Source organism: Heterodontus francisci, chromosome 32 (assembly GCF_036365525.1).
Source record: "Heterodontus francisci isolate sHetFra1 chromosome 32, sHetFra1.hap1, whole genome shotgun sequence".
Classification (NCBI taxonomy): domain Eukaryota; kingdom Metazoa; phylum Chordata; class Chondrichthyes; order Heterodontiformes; family Heterodontidae; genus Heterodontus; species Heterodontus francisci.
In genome coordinates this window covers 30,984,359-31,006,368 of record NC_090402.1, presented here as the reverse complement: position 1 = coordinate 31,006,368, position 22,010 = coordinate 30,984,359, and the positions used below count along the sequence as shown (strand labels likewise).

At 42.1% G+C, this 22,010-nt stretch overlaps 1 protein-coding gene and 1 long non-coding RNA gene across 3 annotated transcripts in view; one reads left to right on the top strand and one right to left on the bottom strand.

Moving 5' to 3' along the window:
* LOC137347737 (tumor necrosis factor ligand superfamily member 15-like) overlaps nt 1–18,059 on the bottom strand; it is a 146,763-nt gene extending 128,704 nt beyond the window's left edge. For both annotated transcript variants that reach the window (XM_068012634.1, XM_068012635.1), the window contains exon 1: nt 17,976–18,059. In XM_068012634.1, the coding sequence (XP_067868735.1) occupies nt 17,976–18,053 (78 nt within the window). In that variant the 5' untranslated portion in view covers nt 18,054–18,059. The remainder of the gene's footprint in view (nt 1–17,975) is intronic.
* The window catches only part of LOC137347739 (uncharacterized), a 105,117-nt gene that overhangs the window by 75,493 nt on the left and 7,614 nt on the right, over nt 1–22,010 (top strand). The gene's annotated exons all lie outside the window — the stretch shown is intronic.

The window sequence follows — 22,010 nt, the reverse complement described above, 5'->3', positions numbered from 1 at the left end:
TCCACCATTCAATCATGGTTGATTTTCTACCACAGCTACACCGTCCTGCACTATCCCCATATCATTCATTCCCTTTGTATTGAAAAATCTGACTGAACAGCCACAGTTCTCCAGGCGAGAGACTTTCAAAGGTTCACAATGCTCTGAGTGAAAAAATTTCTCCTTATCTCAGTCCTAATTTGCGGATCTCTTATCCTGAGACAATGACCCCCAGTTTTAGACTCCTTAGCCAGGAGAAACCTCCTCCCAGTATCAACCCTGTCAAACCTTGTATTTAAAAAAAAAAATGCTGGTGATAAATGACGGACACAAAGAGAACAGAGAGTCCACTAGTGTAAATATTGTTATTGTCGGATCACTGGGAATGTAGACAAAAAGCATGGAATGTAGAAATAGCTCGTCAAACTGCAAAGTTTCGAAGATGCCAGTGTTTCCCTCTGCAAATAACCCATGTTGTGCCTGACCTCTGATACTCATTGGTACTGAAAGACAGAAGATAAATACAGATGCCAAAGGCTCTCCTTAGTTTTTTCTTTCAGAAAGAACCTACACTCCAGCTTTTTTTTGAAGATGGTCACAATTACGGCATCTCGGAGATCCCGGCATGCACTCCTCCTTCCAGATGAGGGAGAGGAGACCATGTATTTGTGTCAAGAGTGCCTCTCCGCCATATTTTAGAATGTCGGCAGAAATGTCGGCGCAGGGCGGCACAGTGGCGCAGTGGTTAGCACCGCAGCCTCACAGCTCCAGCGACCCGGGTTCAATTCCGGGTACTGCCTGTGTGGAGTTTGCAAGTTCTCCCTGTGTCTGCGTGGGTTTCCTCCGGGTGCTCCGGTTTCCTCCCACATGCCAAAGACTTGCAGGTTGATAGGTTAATTGGCTATTAAAAATTGCCCCTAGTATAGGTAGGTGGTAGGGAAACATAGAGACAGGTGAGGATATGGTAGGAATATGGGATTAGTGTAGGATTAGTATAAATGGGTGGTTGATGGTCGGCACAGACTCGGTGGGCCGAAGGGCCTGTTTCAGTGCTGTATCTCTAAAACTAAAACTAATTCCATCTACGCCAGTGGCCTTATTGTTTTTTAGCTGTCGGATGGCCTTTTCGATCTCATGTTGGGCTGGGGTTGTGCTGAAGTCATGGCGGGTTGCATGCTGTGGAGTGTGGTCGAGGGCGCTCGCATCAAGGACTAAGTCGTGATTGAGAAGATCTTCAAAGTGCTCCTTCTAATGAGTGCTGACTGCCTCTCTTTCCTTGATTAGCGCCGCTCGATTCTTTGCTCTCAGTGGGGTAGGTTTTTGGGTACTTGGGCCGTAAATGGTCTTGACTGCACTGATGAATCCACGCATGTTGTAGCTGTCAGTGAGCTGATGTACTTCCTGTGATCTTTCAGCCCACCAGCTGTTCTTTAGGTCATGGGTTTTTTGTTGAACCTCGGCCTTCAATTGTCTGTATACCTGTTTTTTATCCCTCGAATTTTGGTGATGCTTCCAGTTCAGGAACTCCTTGAGCTTGCGATTTAGTAGCTCCTGGATCTCCTGGTTGTTCTCGTCAAACCAGTCTTGATGTTTCCGAGATGCCATAATTGTGACCATCTTCAAAAAAGGCGACAAGACCGACTGCGGTAACTACAGAGGAGTATCGCTGCTGTCCGCTACAGGGAACGTCATTGCAAGAGTCCTTCTCAACTACCTCCTCCTCGTGGCTGAAGAGCTCCTACCAGAATCACAATGTGGATTCCGTCCATCAAGAGGCACAGTGGACATGATCTTCAAGACAAAACAATTCCAAGAAAAATGTAGGGAGCAGCAGCAACCTTTATACATGGCCCCTTTGACCTCACAACGGCCTTTGACTCAATCAACCGGGAGGGATTATGGAACATCCTCCTCAAATTTGGCTGTCTGGAGAAATTTGTTACCAACTTCCGCCTGCTGCACGATGACATGCAAGCTGTAAGCCTTGCCAACAGATCTGCCACTGACCCAATCCGAATGCAAACTGGGGTCAAGCAAGGCTGTGTCATCGCACCAATGCTCTTTTCCATCTTCCTCGCCACAGCACTCCACCTCATTTCCTTGAAGCTCCCTGCTGGAGTAGATCTACTCTACAGGATAAGCGGGAAACTATTTAACCTACGTCGCCTCCAGTCCAGAACCAAGGCCACTCCAACCTCTGTCACGACTTGTAGTACGCTGACAACACTGGCATATGCGCACACTCAGAGGTCGAGCAGCAAATCCTCGTTGATGCATTCACAGAGGCGTATGAAAGAATGGGCCTTAAATTAAAAATCCAGAAGACAAAGGTCCTCTACCAGCCTGCTCCCGCAGCACAACACTGCACCATCCCCCCCCCCTCCCCACCCCAACTATCAAGATCCACGGCAAACCACTGGACAATGTGGATCACTTCTCATACCTTGGGAGCCTCCTCTCAGCAAGGGCAGACATCGACGATGAAACTCAGCATTGCCTCCAGTGTGCCAGCGCAGCCTTCGGTCGTCTGAGGAAAAGAGTGTTTGATGACAAAGACCTCAAACCTGGCACCAAGCTCATGGTCTACAGGGCCACAGTGTTACCTGCCCTCCTGTATGCATCGGAAAGATAGACACTGTACAGCAGACATCTCAAAGTCCTGGAGAGACATCACCAGCAGTGCCTCTACAAGATCCTACAAATTCAGTGGCTGAACAGGCACTCCAATATCAGTGTGCTCTCTCAGGCCAACATCCCCAATATCGAGACACTGGTCATAACTAGTCAGTTACATTGGGCGGATCACATCATCCGCGTGCCTGACCCAAGACTCCCAAAACAAGCTTTCTACTCCAAGCTCCATCAAGGCAAGCGGTTCCCAGAAGGGCAGAGGAAACGCTACAAGGATGTCCTTAAAGCCTCCTCGAAAAAAATGTGACCTCTCCACTGATTCATGGGAATCTCTTGCCTGAGACCGCCCAAAATGGAGAAGAAGCATCCGCGAAGGTACCAGCCAGTTCGAACAACGTCAACATGCCCAGGCAGCGACCAAGTGCAAACAGTGGAAGGAGTGTTTGGAATTTCGAGCATCCTTTTCACTCACTTCACCAAACACCACCTGTGGCAGAGTGTACAGATCTAGAATTGGACTATTCAGTCACCTAAGGACCTACAACCCTGGAGTGGAAGAAAGTCATCCTCATTCCTGAGGGACTGCCTGAGAAGAGAAGACACTCCAGCCCCAGCCACTGACATTCAATTGTTTATAAATTATTCCAGAGCTCCTATACTCACTTCAATTTGAATTAATATTCTGGATTTACCTTTTCCTGACCATTTACTGCTTTTCTACCTCACATTCACTCATTTCAAGGCTGAAAAGCCCAAGTTTCTTCAGCCTTTCGACATGCTTCAGACCCATTGTATCAGGAACCAACTCATGGCCGTTTTCTGAATGAGTCCCAGCATTTGATCTTCTGTCCCCCATCTCTCTCTCACTCCAGCACTAATATTGCTTACCTTGAATTCAAAATTCACCAAAATAATATCAATTAAACTATTGTAGATTATTGCAATTCAGAATCTCAGAACAGACTCCTTCCTCAATCAAATTTTTTAAAGCAAGGTTCATTCTGAGTCTGTTCTACAATTCAAATAAATTGATGATGATGTCACCATGACTGCTTATTTTCTCAGAACCAATCTTGTTACCCATCCTATCAACAGTAAAAGTGATAACCATCAGGCAGAAAAGGCAGTGATGTAATTTTTTTTCCCCGTATTGCATTAGTTTCAGCCTGAAATTGTGCAATTAGGGTACGGAAAACCTGTCTAGGAGTATGCTAATAACTTTGAAGAAGTTGTTAAAGGCCTTTATTAAGAAAACACATGCAACTTTCCTGTTTGGGGTAAATTGTTTAATCTCATGCAGAGAAGAGATAAGCACTATTAAAGCAGGGTAGAGTCAGCATAACCAATGTTATTTAAAAAATAACCACTGTTGAGGTTAGGGGTAAAGCCACTGCATCTGCACAAAATATTTTTAATCAACCTATCTCCTATCAGTAACTCCTGCTGGCAGCTCTTGATGATCATTTCTCATTGAATGAGATTCTGAATCATTTATTTTTCAATGCAAAGTTTCTATCAAAGTAAAATATCATTATTAATAACTCCTGGAATAACACTACACTAAATATGACACTCCAACAGAAAATCAAACTAACTACAATTCACATAACTTCCGTTCGGAACATCAGTCACACACAATTTAACTACGGTTAATTGTGATGAACTAAATATCTCTTTTTGATTTATTCTTTCCTTTTTATATATTGTTTCAGAATGATTAATTTAACAGTATTATTCAGTTATTAGTTTTGAACAATTAGAATTTTCAGCTTTGCTTTCATTTGTCTTTTCCTTCCTTTATGCTGTCCAGCTCATTATAAATTTTTGGATAGAAATATTTCATTACACAATTGCTGTTCTATTCGCTCTATTTGATATCATTACAAACTCACAGTTAGCTGTGAATCTGTTCACCTGATTATGGGATTTGTTATTTTGTGTAGAAATAGTATGTGCATTTCATATTTGCAGTAGGAAATAAACAGCTCTGCTATTCACAGATACCGGTCCATTAATGGCTAAATATTTTCAGTTTCATTACCAATATGTTGACATTTTTTTTTTATGTACATTTATTTAAAATTCAAGACTAAAAATGTTTTAAGCATACTGAATAAACCTATGATGAATTTTTTTTAAATTGTTCCAGCTGCATCAATTGAATAGCACTGACAACGAGTAATGCAATGCACCTCCATATATGGCTTTAATGTCCACATATTGGCAGAAGGTTCACTTTCTAATCACGGACTTCTTTGCGTCCGTCATGCAGAGTGTCTCTTAACACCAAAAATTGCTGACAATCAGCATCCCATCTGTCAGGCTGTGAAAGAAGGAATGGCTAGTTACCTATCTTTTTTTTCCGCTGTTCAGATGGATCTGACCTGTAATTTAAAGACTATTTCACACTCCACTACCTGTCTTTTCACAGTGGATGCCTGAAGGTACACCAAATGGCATTTAAATTGGAGTTAAAGGTTTGTGTCTGACTCTCAATGCTGTCAGAAACTGTTTTCATTTCATCAGGTATTTGAACTGCCTCACAAATATAAAGTGACAATATATTAGCTGTACCAATTCCCTTAGATTCCAATTCAAGTTTTTGCATGTTTGTGGGTACTTACTCAAACAATTTCTTCCTTCACTATGTTTGTTTTAAGTTAGCTCAACAACATTAGACACATATGTCCTTAGAGAATAACGGAAATAGATACCAAGCCACCTCACCACGTAGGGTACTAAAGTTGGCCTGTTCATTTCTTCCTACAAGTGGAAAATTAGTCTTTAAATTTTGCAAACAACTCAAACTATTCCACAGATAATCTAGGAGAACAGCATAAATGGCCACAATCCTTCAGTAATACTAATGGGGCTTTCCAATTACCACAAAACATTCTTTAGTTCTGTAAAAGTGACTTTCAGTGAAACATTTTTGGTGTAAAGGAAATGGACTGTTTTGATATGAATAATCTGTTTGTTAACAGTGGCTCATTTAATAATGTAAATGCAACTTTCATCTGTGCTTATGTTGATCCATTACACATTTCATCTTCAATACTGCAGCCACGAATTGGCACTTGTTGCAAATTTGTTGCTGATTTGATGAAAATAAGCCATGTACAGAGCTCGATTCAGACTTCATGGTTAAAATTCCCATCTGTTGATATATTTGAGGACATTGGCTTCAACCACTGCTCTTTTTGATCATAAATTACCTTGACTTGGGCATTGAGGGCATAATTTCAAGATTGATGACACAAAACTTGGAAATGTAGTGAACTGTGAGGATAGTAACTGACTTCAGGAGCGCATAGACAGATTGGTGAAATACCATATAAAATTTAACACTGAGAAGTCTGAAGTGATTCGTTTTGGTAAGAAGAATGAGGAGAAGAAATCTGAACTAATTCCTACACTTTTAAATGAGGTGCAGGAACAGGATCTGGGGGTCCTTAGACATCCAGGCAATGACCATCTCCAACAAGAGAGGATCTAACCATCTCCCCTTGACATTCAACAGCATTACCATAGCTGAATCCCCCACTATCAACATCCTAGGGGTTACCATTGACCAGAAACTGAGCTGGAGTAGCCATATAAATACCATGGCTACAAGACCAGGTCAGAGGCTAGGAATCCTGAGGCGAGTAACTCACCTCCTGACTCCCCAAAGCCTGTCCACCATCTAAAGGCACAAGTCAGGAGTGTGATGGAATACCCTCCACTTGCCTGGATGGGTGCAGCTCCAACAACACTCAAGAAGCTCGACACCATCCAGGACAAAGCAGCCTGCTTGATTGACAGCCCAGCTACAAACATTCACTCCCTCCACCACCAACGTACAGTGGAAGCAATGTGTACCATCTACAAGATGCACTGCAGCAATGCACCAAGGCTCCTTAGACAGCACCTTCCAAACCCGCGACCTATACCAAATAGAAGGACAAGGGCAGCAAATACATGGAAACACCATCAGCTGCAAGTTCCCCTCCAAGTCACACACCATCCTGACTTGGAACTATATCGCCGTTCCTTCACTGTTGCTGGGTCAAAATCCTGGAACTCCCTTCCTAACAGCACTGTGGGTGTACCTGCCCCAAATGGACTGCAGCGGTTCAAGAAGGCAGCTCACCACCACCTTCTCAAGGGAAATTAGGGATGGGCAATAAATGCTGGCTTGGCCAGCGTCGCCCACATCCCATGAATGAATTAAAAAAAAAATTTGTTAGAATGGTATCGTGGATGAAAGACTTTGGTTACGTGGAGAGAATGGAGCAACGAGGGTTGTATTCCTTGGAGCAGAGAGGTAAAGGGGAGATTTGACAGAGATGTTCAAAAACCTAAAGGGGCCTGATAGAGTGACGAAGGAGAAGATGTTTCTAGTGGTAGAAGGGTCAGTATCCAAAAGACACAGATTTAAGGTAATTGGCAAAGGAGGCTGGGCATCATGGGGAGTTTTTTAATGAAGTTATGATCTGGAATGTGCTGCTTGAAAGGGTGGTGGAAAAAAAGTTCAAAAATAACTTTCAAAAGTGAATTGGATAGCTACTTGGAGAGAAAAATGCTAGGCTAGAGGAAAAGAGCGGGTGAGGGGGACTAATTATGTCAATCTAAGATGCTATGAAATTGGCATAAATGGCTGATAAAAGTCTATTGCCACTTTTTAAAGGGGAGAAGAATTCTATGTACTTTAGCTAAACAACTGCCTAGAATCAGCTGGTATTAATTGTGGAGTTGTAGAGTGAGTGCAGATGAATGCGTGGCTGGAGAGATGGTGCAGGAGGGAGGGCTTTAGATTTCTGGGATATTAGGACCAGTTCTGGGGAAAATGGGACATGTACAGGGCAGACAGGTTGCACCTATGCAGAACTGGGACCAATGTTCTTGTGGGACAATTTGCTAATGCTATTGGGGAGGGTATAAACTAACTTAGCAGGGATGTGGGAACCAGGAGTTAGTAGTGAGGTAAAACAAGGTGCACAGAGAATTGGGAGAGACAGATAGCACTAGAGTAGGATATAGTATGGTATTAGGTGGGGTCAGAGTAAGAAGGAATGAAATAAGGTCTAAATTAAGTTTACTGTGCATGTATGTGAATGTGCGGAGTGTGATAAATAAGGTTGGTGAACTGCAGGTGTAGATAGCTTCATGGGAATATGATGCTGTGGTGATAACAGAAACCTGACACAAATACAGGACAGGACTGGGTATTAAATAATCCTGATACAAGGAGTTCAAGAAAGATAGGAAATGAAAGAAAGGAGGAGGGGCAGCAGTATTGATTAAGCAGACCATTAACGTCCTATAGGGGTCAAGGGCAGAATCTATTTGCTTAGGAGTACCATTACACTACTGTATATGTTCTATAGGCCACTGTTGATTGGGAAAGATATAGAGGAACAAAACTGAAAGGAAATTACAGAGAGGTGCAAGAACTATAGAGTAGTTATAATGGGGGACTTTCATTATCCTAATATAGACTGGGATAGTAATAGTGTAAAGGGCAAAGAGGGGAAGAATTTATAAAGTTTCTTCAGGAGGATTTTTAGATCAGTGGGCTGGATTTTATTTTCCTGCAACTGGGAGCGGCGGTGGGTGGGCGAGCAAAATGGCGGCCCGCACATGCAGGCCAGGTGCTGCCATGCCGCCATGATCTAGCACGCGGTGGCTCATTATAATATGCAGGGAGGCCGCCTCCCCCCCCCCCCCCCCCCAATCATGTGGCAGGGGAAGCCTTGGTGACACTGTCAATGGCATCGCCTGTTTCTACACAGGCGCTGACGCCATTTTTAAAGGGCTGCCAGGCCTGCGTTGACAGATCAAGGTTGACCCTGTCCCTCCACCCCACCCCACCCCCACAACTACACCAGAAAAGCCCAGATTAGCCCTTTTCTATCCCAGCTGCACTTAGTGCAGAGTTGACCCCTTTCACCACCCCTGCAACTGACCTAAGTGCAGAGTTCAACTCTTTTCCTCCCCACCCCCCGACTACACTGACAATGTAGAGTTGACTCCTCCACCACCCCCCCCCCCACCCCTCACTTTGTTACTAATGCAGAGTTCCCCCCATCCCCATCTTGGTGGCGCCAGCTTTCCCTGGACAGGAAAGTGAAGGCACGGGAGTGCCGCAGGTCACTCGTAAGATCCAGAACTGCCAGTGAGATTGCTCTGGCTTCCATTTAAACATATGATTTAAATAGCTGATTTGAACATTGAAATCCGGGTCCCACTGCAGAGCGGTGGATGTGCCACCACGGAGCTTCCTTGCTATTAAGATCGGGCCTGGCATTCCCAGCATCAGGCTCCATGATGGGCCGCTGCCACTGCGATCTTCTGGCCATCCCCGCACCACCCCCACCCCACCACCCCCACCCCCCCACAACGCAGAGCCCAACGTCACGAGCTCAACAAAATCCAGCCCAGTATGTTTCTGGCCTAACAAGGAAGGAGGCACTGCTAGACTTGGTCCTGGGAAATGAGGTGGGCCAAGTGTCAGTATAGGGAACATTTAAAGGACAGTGATCATAGTATCGTAAGGTTTAGATTAGCTATGAAAAAGGACAAGGAACAAGCCAGAGCAAAAATAATTAAATGGGGAGGGCCAACTTCAATGGTGTGAGATCAGATCTGGCCCAGGTAAAGTGGAATCCAAGATTTGCCAGCAAACCTGTAACTGACCCAATGCTATCTTCAGACAAAAATGATCTAATTGGGCTGGGGGCAACATGCCCCATTAGTGGTGCTGGGACCAGCATGGAGGTAGGAAGCGGCTCCACACTGCCATGTTGAAAGGCAGATGGCAGAATGGTGCAGGCAGCAGATCAGAGGGTCAACAGCATGCCGGTGCAAGCAAGTGAACAGGAAGGCAAGTGAAGTGCTATGTTTCAATCGCGCTTTATTTTGATTTCTTTGAGCAATTATCGACATCGACATCAAACAATGTCCAACCGCATTGCTCCCGATAGCTAATCACATACGTACACTGGACCTTTCACTCTTCCCACTCTCCTCTGTGAAAATTCCCTTCCTGCCCTCCCCAGCCTGTTAACAGGAGCTTAACAGGCAGTTAATTAGAGGCGAGCTGGTTCCTGGCTCCCCACCCACTGCCCTCTGTTTGAAAATTGTAACACATTCTGGTGGCGTCGGGATGCTTCCAGGAATGTAATCTTTAATTCATGCCTGCACTCATGCTCGCATTGAAACTGCTTTGAAAATCCAGCCCAATGTTTCAGGCCTGTGACCTTTCTTCAGAACGGTGAAGAGTTAGAAATGTAATAGGCTTTGAGCAAGTGAAAGCAGGGAGGGTGGGAAGACAAACAGAAAAGGAAGCTCTGTGATAGGGTGGAGGGCAGGAGAGATTAAAACAAAATGTTTCATAGTGCAAAGACAAAGGTGGTCGTAATAGGACAAGTAAAGAAACAAAGGATCTATCTAAGGGAGGTGTGAATGGCAGAATAGCAGCCATCCAAAAGCAAAGTAAAGGACTTCAGTATGAAATAAAGGGGGGGAAAGCCAAACTAGCAAAAACAAGATGCAAAACAAAATGGGGGAAGAGGTTGCAATCTAAAATTGTTAACCCAATGTTGAGTCCAGAAGGCTGTAAAGGGCCCAGTCAAAAGCTGAGGCGCTGTTCCTCAAGCTTGCATTGAGCTTTATTGGAAGCCTGTAGCAGGCCAAGGACAGAATGGTCAGAGTGGGACCAAAATAGAGAATTAAAATGACAGGGAACGGGAAGCTCAAGGGTCAAGCTTGCAAACTGAAGGGAGGTGTAATAATGGAAGGCTTGATAAGCACTCACACAATGGTGAATTTGGATGGAAAAAGGAAGATTTGCATTTATATAGCACTTTTCACGACCACCAGACATCTCCAAAGTGCTTTGCAGAAGTGTAGTCACTGTTGTAATGTAGGAATGGTATACTAATTCACATCAACAACAACTTGACAGAAATGACCCATGTCTTTTCTCTCAATACTAATACATATTTTGTCACATAGTTTTGAATCAAAGTATAGCTGAAGCCTGCCTGTTGTTTCTGAAAATCTATTACAGTTGTTGCCATTCACCTAAGGTTAATTTCTCCAATCATACTCCATGGAGTCTGCCATAATCAGAATCAGGTTGTAAAAGGGCAATGTAACTTTTGAAAAATACAAGTGTTGTAAAAATACCAGCAGATCTGCAATGGTTTCACTGCATTAGAAACATCCACATGAAATGACTGATGAAATACTGTGACCTGGTAACTGTACCATTAGAAGTTATGGGGCTTAATGAGGGTCTGCTCCATTCCAGAGTGGGGTGGGGGTGTGGAATGGTGCAGGCTGTTCTGGCCAAACTTGGCTGAAGAACAAATTTTGTTTCCTGAAAGGATCCTTGGTTTGTTTGCCATTTTCCTGACTACATCAGTTTCTCTGAGAAACAACATTGAGTGCCCAATGACATCTATTTTACAGCAGATGTACTGTACATTGAATGTATATTAGGTGGAAATGGCAGGAGTGCGAGCAGGGAATGTGATTCTACCAGTCCCATCTCTTACAGTGATGTGACGTTGGAGTGGGGCCCACGTGGGTGAAATGCTCTCACCCCTTTCATTGGAATTTTGTATTGGGGCAAGAAAGGGACAATTAATCAGTGGAAATAGCATCCAGCTTCCCAAATTCCTCCACCCCTCGCAGATTGTGTGATTTGCATGCCACAAAATGTTCAGGCATTCTGGGCTATTTGTTACTTTTTGCAAACTTGCAAGATATTCAGAGTAGTTGCACTTCAAACAAACATTATTCTCCAAATAAATAGTACAGCAATGTTGTCTGATTTAAGCACAGTTTTCCAAAGGCACATTAATGCCTTTTTAATTTTAAATTGTATAATTTCAACTGCAACAGCATCAGTGTAGTCTCAAGAGATTGTGAGGGCTGCAGTCTGATTTTGCTTATTTTAAGAATGGAATGAGTTTCTCTTTCCACCGTCCCACTCCTCTCTGCCTGGTCTGTGAAGGGGTCTTATCAGTGCAGGTTTGCTGTCCAATTAATTTTCTTGTATCTGCATCACCATTGTGGCACAAATGTATTTGTGATCAAGACAATAGTTGTTTATAAGGGAAACTAGTGCCAAGAGCCGCCACGAGCGATGTCTCAATTCATTCCATCTTCGCTGCCTCCGGAGAATACTTGGCATCAGGTGGCAGGACCATATCTCCAACGCAGAAGTCCTCGAGGCGGCCAACATCCCCAGCATATACACTCTACTGAGACAGTGGCGCTTGAGATGGCTTGGCCATGTGAGCCGCATGGAAGATGGCAGGATCCCCAAGGACGCATTGTACAGCGAGCTCGTCACTGGTATCAAACCCACCGGCCGTCCATGTCTCCGCTTTAAAGATGTCTGCAAACGTGACATGAAGTCCCGTGAATTGACCACAAGTCGTGGGAGTCAGTTGCCAGTGATTGCCAGAGCTGGTGGACAGCCATAAAGTCGGGGCTAAAGAGTGGCGAGTCGAAGAGACTTAGCAGTTGACAGGAAAAAAGACAGAAGCGCAAGGAGAGAGCCAACTGTGTAACAGCCCCAACAACCAATTTTATCTGCAGCGCCTGTGGAAGAATCTGTCACTCTAGAATTGGCCTTTATAGCCACTCCAGGCGCTGCTCCACAAACCACTGACCACCTGCAGGCGCTTACCCATTGTCTCTCGAGACAAGGAGGCCAAAGAAGAAGAAGAAGAGTGACCATGGTCAAATGCATGTGCATTCAATCAAGTTATAATCAGTAAACGGATGTTGATTAATGTATCTGAAGATTCGTTTGAACACAGTCAATTCCTAACTGCTCTCTTTAATTCTAAAAGGAATCAGTTGTGATTGATTCATGCCTTGGCCTCATTATTCATGCTTTACAATGCATCAGTCAGGCACTGATGACACTTACTGACCAATTAAATGATTGATCTTTACTTTCCAAACACAGTTACACATCCAATTCAGCCCAAAAAGAAATCATTTATGTCAAAAGACCTTGTACTTTGTTCTCTCAAATGTTTGAGATGAATTCCTACTTTAGAGTGAATTATAAAGCTGCAATGTAATCACAGTGTCCAATTACAGCATGAACACAGTAAAAGAGTTGTTTGCAATCATCATTTGAACTCTTCAATTGGATTCCAGCCTTCAATTCACTCCTTTTTCTGTATGTTTCAATGGACATTTCATTCCATTTTTGAATGGTGTTTTTGCTAATGATGCTGAATGTGCTTTAAAGACATAATGTGTACTATATTTTGATTAATATATTGATTATGCAGCCTTTACGTGTCCTCAGATATGTGATATTTTCTACATAATACATACTTACTAAATAATTTATTTAATGGTAATTCTCAGCCACAAGCAAGCTCCTAATGAAACAGTATCCATTACATGAAGCCACATCTAGAATCGTAGAGTTATGCAGCACAGAAACAGGCCCTTCAGCCCATCGTGCCAGCCATCAAGCACCTATCTATTCTAATCCCATTTTCCAGCACTTGGCTCGTAGCCTTGTATGCTATGGCATTTTAAAGCACTCAGCTAAACACTTCTTAAATGTTGTGAGGGTTCCTGCCTTTACCACCTCTTCGGGCAGTGTATTCCAGATTCCAACCACCCTCTGGGTGAAAAAAATCTTTCCTCAAATCCCTCTAAATCTCCTGCCCCTTACCTTAAATCTATGCCCCCTGGTTATTGATCCCTCTGCTAAGGGAAAAAATGTCTTCCTATCTATCCTATCAATGCCCCTCATAATTTTGTATACCTCAATCAGGTCCCCCCCTCAGCCTTCTCTGCTCTAATGAAAACAACCCTAGCCTATCCAATCTCTCTTCATAGCTGAAATGCTCCAGCCCAGGCAACATCCTGGTGAATCTCCTCTGCACCCTCTCCAGTACAATCACATCCTTCCTATCGTGCGGTGACCGGAACTGTACACAGTACTCCAGCTGTGGCCTAACTAACGTTTTATACAGCTCCATCATAACCTCCCTGCTCTTATATTCTATGCCTTGGCTAATAAAGGCAAGTATCCCATATGCCTTCCTAACCACCTTACCTACTTATGCTGCTGCCTTCAGTGATCTATGGACAAGTACACCAAGGTCCCTCTGACCCTCTGTATTTCCTAGGGTCCTACCATTCATTGAATATTCCCTTGCCTTGTTGGTTCTCCCAAAATGCATCAGCTTGCCCTTCTCAGGATTAAATTCCATTTGCCACTGCTCCATTCATCTTACCGGCCAATCAATATCATCCTGTAATCTAAGGCTTTCCTCCTCACTATTTACGACACCACCAATTTTCGTGTCATCTGCGAACTTAATTTAGGTTTGCATTAAGTCTTGTTTCCTATGTTTGGTTGTTTTTGCTAGACTTATTAAGCATAATCATTCCATAAACCAATCCAAAAGAGGAGGATCTGATTCCAGTTCGAATGGTGTAGAGATGAAAGTTTACAGTTCAGGACTGATATCTGTTTACAGAGAAGAAGCATAACATCTGAACTTGTTTTCAGTGAGATGAAATCTTTGTGGAATTATTCACAGAAATAAACACACACATGAGAGCAAACCCTGAATGATTATTTGGATTCTGATACAACTTGCAATGAATCAACAGGGATTTACCCATTAGATTCCAAACTTCTTCCATTTGGAAGACCCCCGTAGGAGCCCCAGCAGCCAATCACGCCAACTAACTGGTTTCGGATGACCTCTGGGTCAGGCAATTTTCTACCACTTTCTGACCGAAATGGGTGGCAAGTCAGGCGGCAGGATGTAGATGAGGCCCAGGAGTTGAAATACTCCAGGACTCATTTGTGGAGAAGCAGATGAGTTTCACTCACCACTGAAAACTGACTTGGAGTTAAAATCAGGATGTTGGTTTCCTACTCATTCCTCGGTGGTGGTTTGTTCTACCTGGGATTCATTTAGTTTATGGATATTTGGTAACTTAATGAATGTGAGTTAATCATAATGTTTCACCCTACATCCATGTGATTATTCGGAAATGTGATAGAAGAATGATCACTCTGAGGCTGCACTTCGATATGATATCTTTTAAAGGAGTGAATGCACACTGTACAGTAAAAGGAACTATTAATGCACCTCTCTTTCCAACACCCCTCTCCCTTTTCCCTCAACTGCAAATAAGCGTGAAGCATCGTCATAAGGATGTTTTGAACTGAATCTAATAGTTCAACTAGATAGCAATGTTCAACTATTGTCTAGAAGACAAACTGTTCAAAACAGATCTGAGAAGACTCAGCCAAGTTCATTAATTATGGAGTAGTTGGTTTTATATGACAGAACAGCCACAAAGCTCCACAATGACTCCTAAAGGTCAGCCTGTGGTCTAATTGTGACAGCACACTAAGCTTGTCATCCTATGTTTCACTTCATATCTCTTCTAACAAAGCATGAAATTTAACAACTTGAACTGAAAAAACCCAGCTAATTCCAGTCAGAAAAGTATAGCATGAGTATTCCTTTCACAGCACAGCCTGCTATTCATTAATCAATAGTTCCAGCCTCAGCCCATGCTATGACCTCTGAATCCAAATCCCATTATATTTATTCTATTTACATCAGTTTATTGTGGTGTCCCAAATTGAAACCAATAGTTGTAGACTAACTGATAATTTTGACACACACATACAGGATGTATCTGTATATCTCAATCAATATTTTAATGGTGAATTTGAATTGGATGCTTCAAGTCTTCTGTGTGGTTCTTCTCACTACACTATTTCACAGCAAGAAATCTTTCATGTATAAAAAAGTAAGATTATACTATTTTGTTAACCTATCAAAACTACTATTTTATATATTTTTTCACTCATGATGTGGACATTGCTGGTGATGCCAGGATTTATTGCTGAGGTGGTAGTGAGCCGCCACCTTAAACCACTGTGATCCGTTTGGTGAAGATGCTCCCACAAAGTGTTAGGGAGGGAGTTCCAGGATTTTGACCCAGCGTCAACAAAGGAATCGTGATATATTTCCAAGTGGGCATAATGTGTGACTTGGAAATGTGTCTACTGCCTTTGTCCTTCTAGGCAGTCGAGGTTGTAGGTTTGGGAGTAGTTGTCAAAGAAACCTTGATGAGTTGCTGCAGTGTGTCCTGCAGATTGTAAACACTACAGGCATGGTGCGTCAGTGGGAGGCAGTGAATGCTTACGGTGGTGGATGAGGTTGCATTGTCCTTGATGGTAGTGAGCTTCTTGAATGTTGCTGGAGCTGCACTCAACCAGGTAAGTGGAGAGTATTTCATCACACTCCTGACATGTGCCTTGTAGATGGTGGAAAGGTTTTTGGTGAGTTGGGAGGTGAATCACTCACTTCTGACCTGCTCTTGTAGCCACGGTATTTATGCGAATGGTCCAGTTAAGTTTCTGGTCAATGGTAACCTCCAGGATGTTGGTGGTGGGGGTAATGCTGTTAAATGTCAAGGGGAGGTGGTTAGACTCTCTTGTTGGAGATGGTCTTTGCCCGGCATTTGTGTGGCGCATATGTTATTTGCCACTTATCAGCCTGAGTCTGAATGTTGTTAGGACTTGCTACATGTGGGCACAGACTGCTTCAGTATCTGTGGAGTTGTGAATGGTACTGAACAATGTGCAATCATCAGCGAACTTCCCCATTTCTGACCTTATGGAGGGAAAGTCATTGATGAAGCAGCTGATGTTTGGGCCTAGAACACTGCCCTGAGGAACTCCTGCAGGGATGTCCTGGGCCTGAGATGACTGGCCTCCAACAACCACATTCCTTTGTGCCCTCCAACAAGCGGAGGGCTTTCTCCCTTATTCCCAGTGACTTCAGTTTTACTAGTACTCCTTGATACCACACTCGGTCAAATGCTGTCTTGATGTCAAGGACAGAAGCTTTCATCTCACCTCTGGAAATCAACTCTTTATTCAATGTTTGGACCAAGGCTGTTATGAGGTCTGGAGCCGAGTGCCCTGCAGAACACTAACTGAGCATCGATGAGCAGATTATTGGTGAGTAAGTCCTGCTTGATAGCACTGTTGATGACTCCTTCCATCACTGTTGATGATTGAGAGTAGAATGATAGGGCAGTAATTGGCCGGATTGGATTTGACCTGCTTTTTGTGGACAGGACATGCCTAGACAATTTTCCGCATTGATGACATAAGATGTTGCGATCGTTAATGAAAAATGTCATCTGTTTCTGTGCAGTTCTATTTATTCCAATTGGTTTGTAATATTGTCTCAACTCTTTTTGTAAAAGAAAAATGTCATTATTGGAAGTGGTTTACCAAACACAACTATGGCAGCAAAAGTGACATCATTAACTCCAGCGTTTTCAAACAGCAATAGTTTTTGCTTTGCAGCATTGCAATTGAAGGAAAGCTAAGTTAATGTACATTTAGAATAATACTGTTATGTTTTTAGATATTTTGTTATTAAAATGAAACATAAAGGGAGAATGATCACTTTCTAAACTGTTAATAAGCCTAGCACAATGGAACATGTAATAACGTAGAACCAGAAATGGATAAATACTAAAATATGACACAATTAGGAGTAATATGCCAACCATGATAACGTCTAATGAGGTAGACTCTGAGGTAGAATTTTTTTAATTTCACAAAACCTGTGGCCTGGCTTTAACCTTCGCTTGCAATAAACTCTTCTGGGAAATATTCCCAAAAATATCTCTACTCATTGACATTTCATTCTCACTAGGAAACCTTGAATATGCATTATACCAATTCCTATAAAACCTAGCAAACCTTTTTAGAAGGATGAAGTTCAGCCTCTTCAGAAATTTAGCAGGATTAATGTGATCAGTAATTTCTTTACATTAAGTGTCATCTAGCTCCATAATTCATCAAATTTACTTAACTGATGTATCATTAAGAACTGAATGGAAAATCTCTTTTATAAATGTACATGACTATGTTTTGAAAGCAACATAGAACAAATCAGCACCAAACAGTTAGTCATACCTCTGGTAGAAGATACCTATGGGGCAGAATTTCCCTTCATGCGTTATAAATGAGGGGAAAATTCCAGCCACAGTGCCTTAAGGTTGGAGCACAGACAGTTTATAATCTGTTAACGTAGAAGCGGAAAGGCTGGCGTCTAGCTGATTTACGAGCTCAGCATAATTTTACTGATTCATAGCAATTCATTCCTTCCAAATTAACTGATTACATGTACCACTTCTTAGATGAAGATCATTTTCCTGCATCTTATTTTCAGTTTGACCATCAATAGGTTGACTGTCTATATAGCTAGTGCAGGAAGGAAAAGAGCAATAACCAAATCTATATTGCTTTGGTACTGTTTGTTATCTGAACATTGTTTTACCTTATTGCAGCATGTATTCCACATGAAGGGATTATTACCACTGTAATTGTTCCAGACAGCAAGAAAGCAGGACAACATTGTAAGATGCGTGACCTTGGCATAGAGGAACTGCTTTAATCACAAGAAGATATTGTACTTTTTACAGTGAGATGATGAAGAGGAAGGCTCCACTAGTTACGCTGTTCAGCAGATTTGCCCAAACTCCAGTGACAGGGGACTTTAAAATGGAAAGTCCCAGCAATTTTACAATTATTTTTTGCTAATCCGTTTTGTTTTCTTTTTCATGACTTTTACAGATTATTGCTTTTATTTGTAGGCCAAAAGTTTCTGAATAATCATATTGGTTTCTCTAACCGTTCAGTTGTGGTGAAACTTTCCTTCTCTTATTGAAACTAAACAAATTGATGCATCAGGAAATGTCAAACATACACAATTTAATACGTACAATGCTTATCGCATACTTTAAATACACATATAGCTATCTCATTATCTTTTTACCTTCTTTTCCTATGTTTATATCATAACTGTTTAATCATGCAAAGCTAGCAGAGACCCAAAAAAACATTTGCAGTCAATTTAGTATCTTTATTGCAACAATACTTCTTTAAATACAGGATTTGTAGTTATTCTTTCAACCAAAGGCTTTAATGGAATCAAAACTCTCACTCTGGAAAAAGCTGTCCATGTGTAAAAACAAGCCTTAGAATATAAATACAAATGTTGTCAAGAGTCTGGCCTTGTGACTATAAATAAGTTATGGAATATGAAAGTTGACTTGTGAACTGTTTTTTCTTGTTGAAAAGGCAGATTTACATGCGATCAACTCAGTATTATTGAGGAATAAACACACTATTTCCATGAAATCTGCCTGTTTTAATTTCCATCATCGAAGAAAACAGCTTCCTAACTACCAGTCTTGTTCCATGACAAAGTCCTTGTTTAGGATTCAAATTTCATAGCAACTTTATAACTGCTCCTTCCTTGAGTCTAAATTTGTATGGTGACATGCCTATTGGAGTTAGACTGTGTAGAAACTCTAGAGAGTATAAACTGTTATCATCATCTTCGTCTAGAGAATCAACGCTGATGTATTCTGTTAATTTACCTGACAGCTTTTCTAAAATGTTTTCATTCAAATGTAGTGAATCTTCATTTTTAGCATAAGCACAGCTTTCGAATAATAATTGTATCAAATAATTTTCCCTCCATTTTGCCACACTTAACCAATTCCATCATTCCCATGCCAACCCCACCCCATACCGTGTCTTCTTTCCCATGCCAGCACCATCCCATTCCTTCCATCCCTCCCATGCCATCCCCATCTCACTCTTGCCATCCTGATCCCTCCAACCAATCCCATCCCGTCCCATCTCTCAAGGAAACAATCTCTCCAGCCAGGGTAACTTTGATTTTGGGCTCCCCTTACCTTCTGCAGTTTTTGTTTTCCACCAATCCCACCACCAACCTCCCCCATCCCACCACCACCACCAACCGTTGGCACTCGCAAGGAAATCACACACTCCAGTCCTATGCACACCCCATATGCCTCATGTGTCAGGCACTGTGAACCAACAGACCCGCCCCTTAAAATGACCAATCAAAATGGACAAAAGCTGATTTTTCATTATAGATAGTGGGGAAATGTGATGGCATCATCAGATTTCAGAAACTTTCAAAATTCACAGCATTTATTGAATGTGATTTCCTCAATGAAGGCCTTTGCTTCAGTAATTTATTGAATTCGAAAATGTCTGTTTTCAGCTTTTGGTAACTATTTTCTGCGCAAACTAGTTTCACGACTACAATCCCTGTCTACCATTAGAGATGCCTTGTCAGAAATGGCGAAATCATCTACATCACCAAAAAAATTTCAGTGAATGGAGTAAGATCATTGCATTCTAATGCACTCTAAACTTTATTCTCTCCCTTCAGTAGGCATTCTTCAGCATAGGATATTGATCTGAATGATCATTTAATATAAATGCTATTATTGAGAACATCAATGCCACTGAGCAATGAGATTTCTTTGCTGCTGCACTTGAATGATGCAATTGTTTCCCCACGCCATATTATTAGTCTCAAATTGTTGTGAATTAGTGTTACTGTCATTGAGCAGAGCTAGAGAAATTAATGCAGCAGGCAAAGTGTTGTCACTTTGCTGTAACATATTCTGTCCTGTGGAAAAATTATTTCTATTTTATTTGCTGCATACCTCATGTGAGTTACAATATTATGACAATGACATAATTTTGCTGCTAGGAAATATTGTATAAGGTGCAACATACATAGGAAATGGCAGAAGCATGAAGCTAACTCTTCAGAAACCAATACTGCAGATGAATTCTGAATCTAGTAACCTTGGGCTAGAAGTTGCAATTGCCATAATCAATAAAGCATATGCTGAGAAGAAAATCAAGACACCTGGACTAAATGGAGTACATCTGAAAATGGGAAAGAAAATGGATGAGGTGCTCACTAATATCTTTAGAAGCTTCATAATAAAGGTACTTAAGGACTGGAGGATAGTTACGGTGATATGTTGCTCTAATATTCAAAAAAAACTAAACACAGGAATTATGTATCTAATTAGCCTAACATCAGTTGTGAGAAAATGTTGGGGCATTTCACATTGTTTGTCTAAAGAGCACAAAGCCTTTAAAAGTGGTACTAGAGGGATTAGTGAAGCTTCAGGCTCTGGTAAATCAGTCTCAATGGAAGGCGGAATAAATTCTGTTAAGGATGAATAATTCTGTTAAGGCTTAAGAGTTACCATTGGCTTAACTACAGATGATATAATCAACCTGAAAGTCCCAAACCAATGTTAAATCTGTCGCACAGATTATGAATTTGGATATTACACTGACTGGGATCAGCGCGGATGACTGCTCCAGAGATATCCAACCTGGAGGTAACAGGATGGGCCAGAGAGGAATGATGCACAACGCACAAGAGAGCAGGAGCAACTGGTGGTGGAACATAAGGAGGGAGAAGTTATTTACTGTCGTCTCAGATATGCCTTACTTTGGAAAAAGAGCCTGGAATCCAGGTATCATGGGATCTTTTAAAAGAAGGATGCTTGGCAAACATCTTACATAGGTGCAGGTACTAGGAACCATATCCAGGAACAACAACTTATATTTATATAGCGTCTCTAAGGCAATAAAATGTCCCAAGGTGCTTCACAGGAGCATTACCAACAAAAATTAACACCAAGCCACATAAGGAGATATTAGTGCTGATGACCAACAGTTTAGTCAAACAGGTACGTTTTAAGGAGCGTCTTAAAGGGGGAAAGCGAGGTAGAGAGGCAGAGAGATTTAGGATGGGAATTCCAGAGATTAGGACATTGCTAGCTGAAGGCACAGCCACTAATGGTGGAGCAATTAAAATCAGGGATGCTCAAAAGGCCAGAATTAGAAGAGTGTAGATATCTCAGAGGGTTCTAGGGCTGGAGGACATTACAGAGCTAGGGAGTAGCATGGCCAATGGAGAGATTTGAAAGCAAAGATGAAAATGTTAAAATTGAGGCATTGCTTAACGGGAACCAATGGGAGCCAATGTAAGTCAGCAGGCATAGTGAGAGCTGGGTCTGGGTGCAAGTTAGAACAGGCAGCGGAGGTTTGGATGGCCTCAAGTTTATAGACGGTAGAAAATGGAAGGTCAGTCAGGAGTGCATTGGAATAGTCAAGTCTAGGGTAAGAAATGCATGAATGAGGGTTTCAGCAATAGATGAGCTGAGGCAGGAGCAAAGCCAGGCGATTCTACAGAGGTGGAAAAAGTTGGTCTTAGTGAGGCTGTGGATATGTGATTGGAAATTCATCTCCGGGTCAAATACAACACCAAGGTTATGAATACTTTAGAAATACTCAACAGGTTGGGCAGCATCAGTGAAGAAAAAAACAGAGTTAACATTTTAGGTCGATGACCTTTCAAGATCATCAACTTGAAACATTATATCTGTTTATCTCTCCACTGATGCTGCCTGACCTGCTGAGTATTTCCAGAATTCTTTGTTTTTATTGTCGACTTCTAGCA